The sequence below is a fragment of the Neovison vison genome, chromosome 4 (genome assembly GCF_020171115.1).
Source record: "Neovison vison isolate M4711 chromosome 4, ASM_NN_V1, whole genome shotgun sequence".
Classification (NCBI taxonomy): Eukaryota; Metazoa; Chordata; class Mammalia; order Carnivora; family Mustelidae; genus Neogale; species Neogale vison.
In genome coordinates, this window is record NC_058094.1 from 189,188,438 (window position 1) to 189,203,734 (window position 15,297).

The 15,297-nt window shown below is 37.4% G+C and overlaps 1 protein-coding gene across 1 annotated transcript in view; it reads right to left on the minus strand.

Moving 5' to 3' along the window:
- DPY19L2 (dpy-19 like 2) overlaps positions 1-13,907 on the minus strand; it is a 91,467-nt gene extending 77,560 nt beyond the window's left edge. Inside the window, exons 1-4 of the mRNA XM_044246354.1 lie at positions 13,508-13,907; positions 8,976-9,000; positions 7,585-7,672; positions 5,640-5,777 (exon numbers count right to left, since the gene is read on the minus strand). Coding sequence (XP_044102289.1) covers positions 5,640-5,777; positions 7,585-7,672; positions 8,976-9,000; positions 13,508-13,907 — 651 coding nt within the window. The remainder of the gene's footprint in view (positions 1-5,639; positions 5,778-7,584; positions 7,673-8,975; positions 9,001-13,507) is intronic.
- Between the last annotated feature and the right edge of the window lie 1,390 nt (positions 13,908-15,297).

Genomic DNA, 15,297 nt, shown 5'->3' on the forward strand with positions numbered 1-15,297 from the left:
ACTATTTTAATATGTTGGTCATCACCCCTCCATTCTTCCCCTTGGTATGTAAAAAACACATAGCTAGATCTAGTTTTCAATAATATTATATAAGATGTTAATGTAATACACAACACCAAACATCATAAACATCTATCCATGAACAAAAAGTATAAATTTATTATTTTATCACTTTTACAAACTTGACCTTAATAAAAAATTGTAATATATATTCTTACGTATTTATCATCCATGTATAAAAACTTACCATATTAAATGTATGTTCTAAATCTAGAATTATATTCCTTTCTGGAAATTAGCATGGTATAATAAGAAAGCACTGCTTTAAAGTCAGAACTGAACTCAAATTCTGACTCTGTTATCCTCTGACTCTTTGGATATCCTCAAAGAAATCCTTCAACCTTTGAACATTGGCCACCTCATTTCTAAAATGATGTTAACAATAACCATCTTGCAGGAGTGCTGGGGGATTAGAGCTTACATGCGGGCATGTAGTTAAGCCTTAAATGCTTTGCCTTTTCAAAATATATTATTCCAAATTTAACTCTTTATCTTTGGGAAAAATTAATCTCCTTATGAACACAAAAAGTATAGACATTCACTTCAACACTGAAGTACCATATCAGGTTGCAAGCATAACTAGATCTTCTCCATACTGTATCTATGCAATGTGAAATAAGACTGAATGATTCCTTCTTGCTTCATCCTTTATGATACTATCTATTTATGTTATCATGATTACTCTTCCATAACATTAAGGAGATGGAAAACTGCTAATTATTCAGTATCTTTGAAAAAGTAAAAAGGAAAAAAATTAGCTCATGTCCTGGAGAACATACTGTTAGAAAATAATGGGACAAGAAACAAGTGTTTTACTAAAGTTCTAAAAACAGCCCTAAAGCTAGTGTAATAAATCCTCATCTTACATATACAGAATAAGTCAACATTAACAAAAATTGAAGATTCGAGAAATCAGTTGTCTTTTAACTTTTGCACTTACACCAGGGTGCTACAGAAAGTCATCACAGGAAACAAGAACAGAAGAGTGTCTCTGAAGTGTTGCTGGGATATAAAGAAAGCTGGTGAGAAAAACAGCTTCCTTCATCTTAGATCTTAGGTGTATACTACACAGTCGTTACTACTGAAAATTACCTTGAAAAATACTTACAGAATAAAAAAAGGGAAAGACACCTGGGTGGCTCAGTCCTTTAAGCATCTGACTCTTGATTTCAGCTCAGGTCAGGATCTCAGGGTCATAAGATCGAGTCCCATGTCATGTTCCACACTGGGCACGGAGTCTGCTTAAGACTGTCTCTCTCCCTCTCCCTCTACCCCTTCCCTGTCTTTTTTCCCTTTCTAAAACACAGAAATAAAAGAAATTTAAATAAAGAAATCTGGGAAACACCCAACTACTTGGAAATTAAGCAACATAATACCAAATATCCAATAGATCAAAGAGAAAAATCACATGGGAAATTAGAAAATAACTTGAACAGAACAAAAATGAAAAGCAATATATAAATAGTTAAATAATATGAATTTCTGCTTTGGGAGAGATGGAGTAGATATACTTTTTGTTGTTTCTCCTGGAAATTATATAAATCAAACATAAGAAGACCCTGAAAGGTAGAGAGAAGGCAAACCACCTAGGGATCTTAGGATCCAAAGAACAACATGGTGATGTGATTTCTGGACTTTATTTTTACTTCATTTTCTGAGATTTGGAGTTAAAGAGCCTGACAACCAGAAATACCAAACAAACCAGACATAAAAAAAGACTGACAAAAGCCTGTTCTCTCTACCTAAAGGACCAGGAAATTAGCAGCCTGGGAATACATAAAAATGTTATAAACAATATTCTCTCTTCACCCAAGTACCACAGAAAACAACAAAAACCTATAAGGTCCCACCCCCACTAACAAAGGTTAAATTGGGAACCTAGACTTCAACCTTCTCTAAGCTTTTATCAAGTCATCTTAATTCATCCACTAAGATGTTGCAACAGAAAGCCAAGAAGGAAGCTCTCTATCTCTGTGGTGTCAGTATAGACTATGTGAGGAGCATGGACTTCTACCCCAACCAGCAATAAGCCATTCTTTCCCCTTCCCAGTGTGGTAATGTCAGAGGAGGCCTAGTGAGGAGTCAGGGCTTTCATTAGCACTCTGGGGTAACCAGGCTATCCACACAGTGGTGTCTGTAGAGATCAGAGTTGGTCAGAACTCTGATCTCACTCAAAGGTAATGAGGAATAAATACCTCTACCTTGGGATCAGCAGAGGCTGGGAGAGAAACCTGGACTTCGATACCCATCTGGCAAGAACTAGATGGCAGACATCCTCATTTCTTTGCTGGAGTGATGCCAAAGAAAGCCACTTAAAACTAAGGTTTAAACAAAAACCAGTTTCATAAAATAATGTTCAAATATCCATCAGCTGATAGACACTGATGTCCAATATGATGAAACTCACTCATCATATCAAGAACTATAAAGATTTCAAAATGAATGAAAAAAAAAGAGATTCCAACAATGAGATGACAAAAAATTAGAATAATTGCTCCAATTAGAAATTATGAATGTGCGAGAAACAAAAACTCAGAAAGTCTCAGGAAAGAAATATAAGAAAGAAACAACCAAATATTTCAGAACTGAAAAATACAATAACCAAAACTAAAACTCAATGGATAGGCTTAACTGATGAATGAAGGGATAGAGGAAAATAATCCATGAACTCGCAGACAAAGCAATAGAATTTGCCAAATCTGGGAAACAGAAAAAACAGATTTGATAAATAAATAAATAAGGTTCCCTAGGAACCTCTGGGACTATAAGAAAAGATCTAACATTTGTTCTCACTAAAGTCTTGGAAAGAGAAAAGAAGAAACCAAAGCTGAGCAAAACAAAAATAGAATAAAAACAAAGAAATCCACACCAAGGCAAATCACATTTTTTAAAACGTTTAAACATCACATTTGTGAACACTTGTGAAAACTAAAATAAATAAATAAATAAGTCAGTAGGTAGATATATAAAATAGCAACAAGGAAGAAAAAAAACCTTACCTAAAGGAGAAAAACAATTCAACTGACAATAGATTTCACATCAGAAGCTGTGAAAGACCAGAGTGAAGTAGCATATTTAACAAATGCTGAAAGAAAAAAACTGTCAACCTAGAAGCCTATATTTGGCAAATAAATAAATAAACAACCTTCAAGAATTAAAGGGAGTTTGACATAAAAGATGAAACAAAACTAGTAAAGTATGTTTCCAGCAGACTTAGCCTAAAAGAATGGCTAAAGAAAATTCTCTAAACAGAATTGAAATTATAAAAGATGGCATCTTAGAACATAAGGAAGAAATTTTAAAAATGGGTAAGATAAACTTCTTCAGTTTTTTTTCCCAAAGATTTTATTTATTTATTTGACAGAGAGAGAGATCACAAGTAAACAGAGAGGCAGGCAGAGAGAGAGGGGGAAGCAGGCTCCCCATTGAGCAGAGAGCCCAATGTGGGACTCAATCCCAGGACCCTGAGATCATGACCTGAGCCGAAGGCAGAGTCTTAACCCACTGAGCCACCCAGGCGTCCCAAGTTCTTGAGTAAAAATAAGTTTGAAGACTAAAAGAAATATCATAGTACTGTCTGATGTGGTATTAAATGGATGTACAGGAAATATTTAAGATGATTATATTATAAAAGGAGAAGGGTAAAGAGAAGTACACTTGATATTAGCGAAAAGGCTGAGAAGCAATGAGGGTAAAGAGATGTAAAGACACATAAGGTTTCTGTACTTATTTGAACTAGTAAAATGATAACAGCAATAGATTGTAGAAGTTATGTATAGGTAATATATCTAATACATAGCTACAACAACCACTAAAAACGCTACATAAAGAGATACATTCAAAAAGGATAGATAAAATAGAATTTAAAAATCTTCAAATAACCCACAGGAAGGCAGAGAAAAAAAGAGAGAAATGAAAAATTAAAGATAAACAGAAAAAATAAAAAGACTGAAACTGAAACAGATTAATAATTACATATGCATAAGTTATAAAATACAACAAATAAAAATATAATATAGACAGATTAAAAAACATGACTCAACTATAAGAAACAGACTTCAAATATAATGATAAAGCCAGGTTGAAAATAGAAGGATGAAAAAACATATCATGTACATATTAATCAAATGAAAAAAGTTTGTTACTATCAAAAAATTAGACTTCGGGGCGCCTGGGTGGCTCAGTGGGTTAAAGCCTCTGCTTTCGGCTCAGGTCATGATCCCAGGGTCCTGGGATCGAGCCCCGCATTGGGCTCTCTGCCCAGCAGGAAACCTGCTTTCCTTCCTCTCTCTCTGCCTGCCTCTCTGCCTACCTGTAATCTCTGTCTGTCAAATAAATTAAAAAAAATTAGACTTCAAGGCAAACAAAATTATAATCAAAGGGGGTAGGGTTATTATATATTGATAAAAATCTAACAAGAGGATGTAGCAATACTAAATGCATGTGTACTGAACACACTGTTATAAAATATATGAAGAATAACTGACAGACCTAAAAGGAGAAATAGATGAATCCAGAACTATAGTTGGAGACTTTAGTATCCCTCTCCCAACATTGGATGGATTATCTAGACAGAAAATCAAAAGGATTCAGAAAATATCACCACCACTATCATTGCACAGGATCTAATCAACATTTATAAAATACTTTACTCAATAGCAACATGAAATGAGCTTTTTCAAGTGCTTACAGAATATGTCAAGATGAATCATATTCTGGGCCATAAAACAAACCTCAATAAATTTACAAGAATCAAAATGATACAGAATATATATTCTAAACACAATGAATTTTTTTTAAAGATTTTATTTATTTATTTGAGAGAGAGACAGTGAGAGAGAGTATGAGAGGGGAGAATGTCAGAGGAAGAAGCAGACTCCTTGCTGAGCAGGGAGCCCAATGAGGGACTCGATCCCAGGACTCCAGGATTATGACCTGAGTAGAAGGCAGTCGCTTAACCAACTGAGCCACCCAGGCACCCTAAACACAATGAATTTAAGCCAAAAATTAGTAACATAAAAATAAACAGGATATCTCCCAATACTTGGGAACTAAAAAAACCCACTTTTAAAAACCCATGATGCAAGGGGCCCCCTAGCTGGTTCAGTTGATAGAGCATGGGACTCTTGATCTTGGGGTTGTAAGTTCAAGCCCTGCACTGAGTGTAGAGATTACTTAAAATTTAAAAAAAAAAAAAAAAGTTTTTTAAAAAACCCATGAATCAAATAGAAAATCTCAAGGGAAATAAAAATATACACTAAGTTGATTATTAATGAAATACAAAGTTTTCAAGTTCAGCATCTAAGAAGCTTATTAGTTGCAACCCCATCCTAACAAGTAAAAAGCTGAACAAACTGAAAAATGAGCAACTCTTCTTAGATTCCTTCCTTTGACTTTATGTAAGCAGTTTCTGGCATCTTTAAAATTGAAGAGGAATTTTTGATACTCTGCCCAACTATAAGGACACATACAATCAATAAGCCTTAAAGGTTCCCTCCTTTTTATAACATCACTGTGTTTACTATTTTTACGATAAAAAAGGATCATTCCACAAATATTTTTCCCCAAATAGTACTCACCTCTGGATAAAGATGGAAGCGTTTCACTGTATTAATTACAAGGGGATATTCAGTAAGTCTGTCATTCATTATCATCCACAGTCCTTCCAAAAACGAAGGTGCTTCAATAATGGTCTTGAAGTAGGAATAATAAAGTCCCTTAAAATGCACAAATTGTTGATGTAATTAAATATGAAAATTTTTGAACAATTTCTTCTGAATAAAAGGAAAAATCAATAAGACTTCCTATTTCTCCTTGCTACTGCATTGTTGGGCTCAACAAAAGGCATGCCTTTTCAGGTTACCACTGTGCTATTCTTTCATATTTTCTGCATGTTTGAAAAAGAGTGGGAGGGATAGTTAAATGTTTTAAGGAGTTTTTCTGACCATGGCTTAAAACATGACTACAATATATTTTTAATTCCAGCACACCTGATTTTGCCACATTACGAGATGTCTAGAGGTTGAGATCTGATGAATTCTGGCATGAACAGAGATGCCTTCATGTCCTTGTGCTACTCTGCATATAGATACTTTTTTTCTACCTCGTAAGAATCAACAGGCAATGATCATAAGCAAAAATGAGACAGAACTTAATGTTTGCAACTTACTTACTTCCTAGCTCCAGCTAACAGCTCTGCACATGTCAAATGTTATGTCAAAATAAATGTCAATTGACTACTGTTGTTCAAGACACAATGAAGTCCTGAGAAAGGGATTTAGTGTATTATTCCAGCACAAGAAATAATGACATTATTAGGCCAGCCAAAACGCTGTTCAGTTAAAACTCAGAGATTAATGAAAGCATGTTGTTTCATATTACTTTCTTCAACAATTTTCTGCTTTTCTTCCTAAAATCGAAAAGCAAATAAAGGGCCACACTGTTTGTAATACACGCTCCCAAAAATATTAAAATAATCTTTAACTCTACACTCATGCATGCCTATACAACTACTTCATTATTCAGATGAAGCAATGCCAGGCTACTAAGTTGAAGTTATGTTTTAGCTGATGTCTGAAAGAGCACTCCTCAGAGTTTTGACTGGTAAAATATGAGTTCACATAAGGATTGTTAGAAGGACAAGACAATACTACAACTAAAGGATATCTAATATGCATAAGCCACTACTTAGAGAAATAAGAAATACAGAGATATGTTTTTATTAATAACATCTATTGTTTTTGTGCCAAGTACTGTGTTAATGTGCTTCATTCATTATCTCCCTTCATAGTCAATAAAATCCTATAAAGCTGGCATTATTTCTAGACAACAGATGAGATCACTGAGGATCAGAGGTTAACTGCCTAGCCTTCACATAAGGAAGCAGAGACCTGCTATCTGAATCCAATTATCTGTCATCAACGCCCAGACTCTGCCACAACTACACAATTTATTTAAGAATATCTTATATCCTCTTTTGGGAAATAATACCTATAAAACACTAAAACTTTAAATACCATGCAAATGCTCATGTATTCATTTTTTCAAAGAATTAAGTGGGAGGATATTAGGGTAAGATCTAAAAAGCCGTGGTTAAGGTACCTCCATTAGACAAATCTGCAGAGACAGAAAGCAGAACAGAGGTTACAAGGGGCTGGGGAAAGAGTTAGTTTTAATGGGTATAGTTTCTGTTCAGGGTAATAAAGTTCTGGAGATGAATGGTGGTGAGGACAAGCAATTTCTGATAACATTCGGTATCCCTCTATCACTTCTTAAATGTTGTCTTCGCTCTCCTTCTTCTACAGCTATTCTAATTGATCTTTTTTATATTAAAAGAGTCTGCATTAGAAAAGTTAAGGTAATGAGATAAGTAAAAGAATCCCAAAACATTTTCTATTTACGTAATAAACCTAGGTTATAGCTTGAGAAACAGTGCAACAAAAATCCATTTCAGTTCCTAATAAATGTCTACCTTATAATCTTACTATTGTTAAACTACAAATTAATTTATTATAAGAAACTAACCATTTCAGTTCGAAAAGTCATCTCCCGTTCTAAAGATGATAGGTGGGAAAAATGACGATCATTTTCAAAAAGTGTTACTAAATGTATCCTAGAAAAAAAATGAAGCACCATATTCTAAGAATAAGAACATTTCAAAACCAGTAAGTTAACTAAGTATTAAAGTACAAAAATCATAAAAGGAAAAAGAATAAATTTTATAATAAATGAGATAATTTTATAATTTCCTTAGTAATTTGTGTATTTTTAGGCATTTATAATTTAGTGTAGCACATAGCTGAAATTCTTTAACTTCTTGGTTCTTAATTATAATTGTTTATCTAAACTCGTGTGGTTTCTCTGTCCCCTTCCACTCCATGCCTTTAAGTCAGAACAGAGGCAAGTTTTTAAGTTTCACAAGTGATTCTATTTTAACAGGTTTGAGAAATGTCTCTGTCACTGTTGAAAAACATTTGGAACATTGTTTTAAATAAAATTACTTTAGATTAAAGCAGTTTAAAAATAAAGAAAATACCATATAAGGGATCAACTTGCAAGTGCCAAGTGCCACTAATATGTGATTAGTCCAACTCAAGAAAAAGCAGTAGGCATTAAAAATGGGAGCGTATGCAAAAGTAAAATTAGTCAGCAACTATGCTACCCTACATTTAAATAATAGATGTTTCCAAATAAATAGAAAACAAAATTCCAAATATCAACCCTGTCTTCCACTCACCTTGACTCATATGTGAGATGTATGTCAGGGTACCAACAGCTTTAGGAAATATTTCTTCCCAGTACAGACTTAGTTCTAAAATCACAATCTCCCTGCAGACTAAATGACCAGAACAGCACTGTCCCAAAAGGATGTGAACACACACTTCCCAAAAGTAAAAATTCCTGAGCTCAGGTAGAAATGAAAATACATCAGAGGAAAAATATTATTTTACTTATAATTTTTACAAATAGATGACTTGTGTAAAGTAAGGTACATTATACACACTGAAAGCCTCATTTAATCAGTATTACTACCATCCAGTTTATATTTTCATTTCTACCTTATTTCTAATTGACAGGTGTTACCTCTAAACTTATGTCACTAAGAACACATGATTACTATAGAAGAAGAGTTTAAGATAAAATAAACATGCAAAGTACACTAGGAAAAGCTAGAGATTAAAGGAATAAAGTAGTGAATTCTTTGGTATCAGAAAAATATTTTAATTCCTAAGTGCTATTCCTCTAACACAACCATTTTGTAAATTTTGCTACACATACTTCTTTAAAAAAATTACGTGTAACCTGGTGCACATTCTACACACATAGCAAGTGGCTATTGTTTTATTGTACACAAACAGCAATGTCAATTTTTAATCCAAATGTTTTTATTTATTTAAAACTGAAACAAGTCTTACCAGTGCAAAACTCCCACAAACGCAGCTGGAAAAACAAAAAAAGTCATTAAAAGCTGCTTTATTATAATATACCTTTAAAACAACTATTTCAAATGTATTCCGTTATATTCCTGAAGAGCAGACACAGGAAAATGGCTATCTAATTCTATCTATAAAATAGGAAAAATTTACAAACTGACATAAAACAAATTATGAGTAGTGCCTTCCCTCTGCGGGGGGAGGAGGAGTTCAGGAGCAAAGGGAAGTTTGGAAGACGATGTTGCATTTACATAACTTGCCAAAAAAGTGGTGAAATCATTAATGATTTTGACCTTTTGAGGGGATTTTCAGTTTATTCTCTCTTCTCTCTCTTATTCTCTATTTCTTTATGTAAATTTTTAAAAACAAGCACATATACGTACACGGTGCTCAGCTCAGTCCTTTCAGAAGTGACTCTAGCTTACAGAAGCCATTCTAAAACATCTTCCCCAGGGCTCTTCAGAAATTGTTAAATGCAGGGAATCACTTCTTCAGCAGCACACCTTAAAGTCCCTACTTATGGAGTTTGGATTGCTCCCAGCCTAGTGGTCTGAGATTCATCAGTCACTCAGCCTGATAAAGCATGAGGCTTTATCAGAGGGTGTGGAGATGGGTCAAACAGGATCACTACTGTGGGTATGGGTTTCTGAGGAGCTCCTACCACTGTCTGTCCCCTTTGCTGGCTGGGATGCTGCTTGTTTTCAAGGATACCGTAAAACTGGGAGGGGGCACAGGATAAGGGCAGATTAAAATGCCACAAACCCTGCTGTTCTTATACAATTGCAGTCGTTTTTGGATACATGCTCTTTAGTCGTGTTTTTGGATACATGCTCTTTAGATACATGCTCTTTATAAGTTGGTTAACTTATAAAGTTTTGAAAAGCTGATTCTGACAATTTTCCAAATATTTTGGTCACTATCTTGGAGGAGTAAATTTACTCAGCTATTCCTAAAGTCCTGTCTCCCCTCCAAGACTTTATAATAGTACTTCCTACTAATGTCCCAATATACTTGGCAAGTCATTTTAACAAACCACCAATTTTAGCCTCTCAAAAATTCAAGAAATTATCTTGACTAAAAAAATAAATGTTAATCGATAAAGAAATTAATAAACTATAACTTTGAAAAGAAATTCCCAATCATGCTTCTCCAGCTCTTGTTCCCCATATTCCTAACCATCCTGGGCTCATTCCTACCACTCTTCAATACTTCTCAGAAGACCATGATCAGCAAACTACAGCCCATGGTCTGTTTCAGTACTGTCCACAAGCTAAAAATGCTTGTCACAATTTTAAAGGGTTGTACAAATATGGAAGCAGAATAAGCCATGGAGACCATATGTGGCCTGTGAAGCCTAAAATATTTACTACCTGGCTCTTAATAGAAAAAATACATACTCACTACATATGTTAGCTCTTTCTAATACGTAATATACCCTGAACCGCTTTGAAATTAGACCTATACCTTTTTTTCTAAAATTGAAACAGATGGCTTTTTGATAAGGCTTCATTAGCTTTAAGATACATATGCCATCCTATTTCAACCATACTACTGTTCTCATTCTTACTCTCTAGACAATCACATGTATTGGCAAAAACTCTTAAAAATGATGTTAAAGGAAAGGGAAAAGATCAAATATCTTACTAAATCCATCTAGCCTTCCATATATCTTCAAAATTACTCTTGTGTCTTTCATTCCCTCCCTGACTCCACATTCCACACCTGAAAAAATGATAAAGTGTAATGATTCCAATATTCTAAATGCACGAAGTGCTTATCACAGCCTCTTCCAAAGATGTGATAAAAAGCATGTCTCCAGACGCCTGTATCCTGTCAATCTCACCTCTGAAAGGGACCTAGCCTCATAGTTCATTGAAACAGAGATCATCTGACCCAAGTTCTCCCAACTTCTCTTATATCCACTTTAAACATTTCTCTGCATACTAATCCTTGTTTTTCTATTCTCTACCATCTCAGCCAAGGAAGTATCTCTTCTCTTTTCCAGTTAGCTTCTCAAATTTGTGTCTCTTTCTTCTAAGTTCCTATAACTTAAAAAAAAAATGACCAATGACATTTTAGTTAGCAACATCAATGGCCTCTTTAAAGTCTTAGGTCTTTCAAACCTCTCTGTAGGATCTTGGATTTCTTCGTCTTTTATTACACCAACTCTTCCAGTTCTTCCACGCTTTTGACCACTCTATTTTAAATGCTTTTCTGCCTTTTCCTTTTCCTCTCATCTCTTAAGTATAAGGGGTTTTCCCAAATATCTGTTTTGCCCACTTTTTTTTCATTGGGAATCAATCTTCAAGTTTCAATCCACTTCTGCATGGATAATTCCCAAATCTACAGTCCTCACTGCTAAACTTTCTCTTTCCTTCCACCTCAACACCTACCCAGTCCTCACAAGATGCTTCCATTGCTCTCACCTCTGTCCTCTCTTCTCCATTCCTGTTGTTAACAATCTCATTAAAACCACTATTGCCTGGATTCCAGTATTCAATTATTTCTTTCTCCTTCTTTTTTCCACCCATCTCCAGTCTATTTTACAAACCACTGTTAGGTTAATGATGTTACTCTTTTTTTTTTTCCTATTTTTTTTTATTTTCAGCATAACAGTATTCATTGTTTTTGTACCACACCCAGTGATCCATGCAATCCGTGCCCTCTATAATACCCACCAACTGGTACCCCAGCCTCCCACGCCCCCGCCCCTTCAAAACCCTCAGATTGTTTTTCAGAGTCCATAGTCTCTCATGGTTTACCTCCCCTTCCAATTTCCTCCAACTCCCTTCTCCTCTCTATCTCCCCATGTCCTCCATGCTATTTGTTATGCTCCACAAATAAGTGAAACCATAAGATAACTGACTCTCTCTGCTTGACTTATTTCGTTCAGCATAATCTCTTCCAGTCCCGTCCATGTTGCTACAAAAGTTGGGTATTCATCCTTTCTGATGGAGGCATAATACTCCATAGTGTATATGGACCACATCTTCCTTATGCATTCCTCCGTTGAAGGGCATCTTGGTTCTTTCCACAGTTTGGCGACCGTGGCCATTGCTGCTATAAACATTGGGGTACAAATGTTACTCTTTTTAAAAGTTATTCAATGTTAACATTGTGAATGTACTAAATGCCACAGAATTATTCAGTTTATAATGGTTAATTCTGTATGGTGTGCATTTCATCTTCTTAAAAAAATTTTTAAAAATTTTTAAAAAATTAAAAAAATTTTAAAAAATTTTTCAATCAGTGCTTTCTACAGAATTAATTGAATTCATTTCAAATTCCTCAAATGAAGTTTTGAATTAGACTTTTCACTGCTGGTCCCCGCCAACCTTTTGAACTGCCTTTCTACTTCCTCCTCCTTTTGTATCTTTCCTTTCCACCTTACTTTACCTTCAGGTTTTCTGACTTCTTTGACTTCAATTATGCCATTCTACTGGCCTCTAATACTTGTTCTCTGCCTCACACATCCAAATGTTAGCCTTAATGTCACAATTCTAATCCCACCTTTTCCTAAAAGTCTTCTCTGATCTCAATTCCCACCTCCCATCCTAAAGTATTAGTTTGCTCTTCTGAACTCTCTTAGCACTTAATATACTGGGTCATTATTTCACACAGCACTCACTGAGCACTGCCTTCAGTGTGCCAGACATGGGTATTTAGGATCTTGTGTTTGGGACAGCAAAACGGCCTGGTATCAAGAGCATTCTGATTCTGGATATGGGATGTTATCTATTGCCTTAGTTAGACACCTGATAAAATGTAAGTGTGAATTCCCATCTATTATTCCTCTGGTACTTACAACACCCCAGATGTGGAGACTCCTTCTTCTTTAACATCAGCAATCAACTTATGATAAAAAGAAATCACAACTTACAATAGTATACATTTCTCTATGTTTCAGTGTCTATCAGTAGCCAGTCTGATCAAGGACTAGGCTCAAATTTGATTCTAATGAAACAGCAACAACATTTAAATTAACTCAAAGCATCAGAAAAGGAAGAATGCAAATGAAGAAAAATCTTTCAAGCACTTAAACAAGAAGAAAAGTCCCCAAATCTAGGCAGTGAGTTTCCACAGCAAAATGAAAGTAAATATATATTTGTATTTATTGTCTGATGAGACAATATATTGTCTGATTTGACCTTATTTCCACTATTAAAGATTCTCAACTAATTAAGCAACGTTTTATTTTGCTTTATTTAAGATACAAACAGAGCATACGTGCCCACCATTATTAAACCTGCGATAAATGGTTGCCCTGACTAAAATGATATTTTGTTGGTGTAAAATGATATTTTACACCCCAAAACCCTGGAAAATGTTTTAAAACAAGAGCAAAGGGAGCTGGAACTCTTGTCGGAGATTTTCTCGAGCTTGGACATTGTCATTAGGACGGCTAAGCTTGTTTGTTAAACTGATCTTTAAGACTCCCCCAAACCACCTGACACCCCAGGCTCAGAGGGCACCCGCCGGCCTTGCCACGGTCTCTCCCGGCCCGTTCTGCTCACCTATGCCCAGAGAGGTCCTGCTGTTGACCTGCCGTCTCCGCAACTGCTGCACCTTGTCGCGGAGCTGCTCCAGCAAACAGTTGAGGAACTGGAAGCGGCCGAGAAGGAGGGTCTTTGCGACCACCTCCATTTGCATGCAATTCTGCGCGTTCGGATTTCGGGTCCTCCGCGGCGAGTAGTCCCGGGCGCTCCGCGGCGAGTAGTCCCGGGCGCCCCCCGGCAGGTTCCCCACGCCTACGGGCAACGGAGGCTGCGGCTTTTCCACCTGCGCGTGCGGCTCCTCCATCTCCGGCTCCCCGGCTCCGGTGGCCCGGCGTCGCCGCCTGGACGGCATGGCGCGGGAGGAGTGCGCCGGCTCTGAAGCCGCTTCTTTGAGCTTACTCCTCGTCTGCCCGACCATTTTCTCATAGTCCCTGTTCGGACGGAGCTGTGTCTCTCTGGCGCGGGCCCCGCCCGGTCGGGCGAGGTCCGTAGGGCCCTAGTTCGGCTCACAGCCTCAACGACTTGTCCCGGCCACCGTTGCGGGCCGCCCGGTCGTCATGACGACCGGGAAAGCTGAAGGGCGGGGCGTGAGATCCCGGCGGCCCTGCGCTGCTCGTGCGTCTTCCACGCGCCCCGCGCACCGTCTCGGCGCGCAGGCCACGCGCACGGCCTTAGGGCTCTGCGTCACGTGCATCCCCCCCAGGCGCACCCTCCGTCACGCGGCGCCGGCGCACTGGCCCACGCCAATCCCGCGCGCATCTTCGCGCGCCTGAAACCTTGTGCCCCGCTAGGCTGCAGGGTCCGATCCGCTGAGGAGGAGGTCGGAGGAACGCTCTTCGATTTTTTTCTTTTTTTCGGGTACAGGCTTAGGCTTTTTATTTTTACCAAAAGGTCATTTCTACCGCAACGTCTGGAAGTAATTAAAAGGTAAGAGATCTTAGTTGAAAGAAAGAGCCGTAAAGCGGGAGAAGAAAGGGGTGTGCCTCCCACTTTGGGAACAGCTTTCTCCCTGGCCTAAACACCTTGCACTGGACACTGAGTTTCTCCTACATAGTGGGATTGGCCCAAGGCCATAGGCAACATGTGGCAGAACAGGCCGAGCCAGGTGAGTCTACCTTCAAGGCCCCGAGTTGGCACAACAGCTGGCTGATATCGGCTTTCCCCTTGGAGGAAGGCGTTTATAAATCCATTTTTGAAGTATGTGGGCCTTGAAATTGAAAGTGATTTTGTCGGAAAAGAAAATGTGTTTAATAAGGAATAGCAGAGAAATGCAATTCAGGACATATGGACAAAACAATAAGCAAGTACAACAAAGGAGAGGAACTTTCCAGAAGGAGCCAGTTGGGAGGGGTTATTTTGAACAAAAATCCACCGGACAACATTAAGAGTGCATGGTGAAGAGCACTTCTCATTGGAGGAGTTGCCGGCTTAGAGAAGTTCTTGCGGGAGATAAAATTTACACCTTTCCTGTTAGGGCTTTTAAGGGATGATTCTATGTAGTTTTTGAGTCTTTCCTTCGGGGTCTGTAGTTCACCTCCATTGACACAGTGAGGGAGCTCCCCCTTCTGGCCTATAGACTCCATTTGGAATGAGGTTTCCTTTTTTTTTTGGCTTTTATGCCATTTATTTTTCTTTATTTTTTTCAGTTTATTTATTTTCAGAAAAACAGTGTTCATTATTTTTTCACCACACTCAGTACTCCATGCAATCCGTGCCCTCTATAATACCCACCACCTGGTACCCCAACCTCCCCCCCACCCCCCACCCCCGCCACTTCAAACCCCTCAGATTGTTTTTCAGAGTCCATA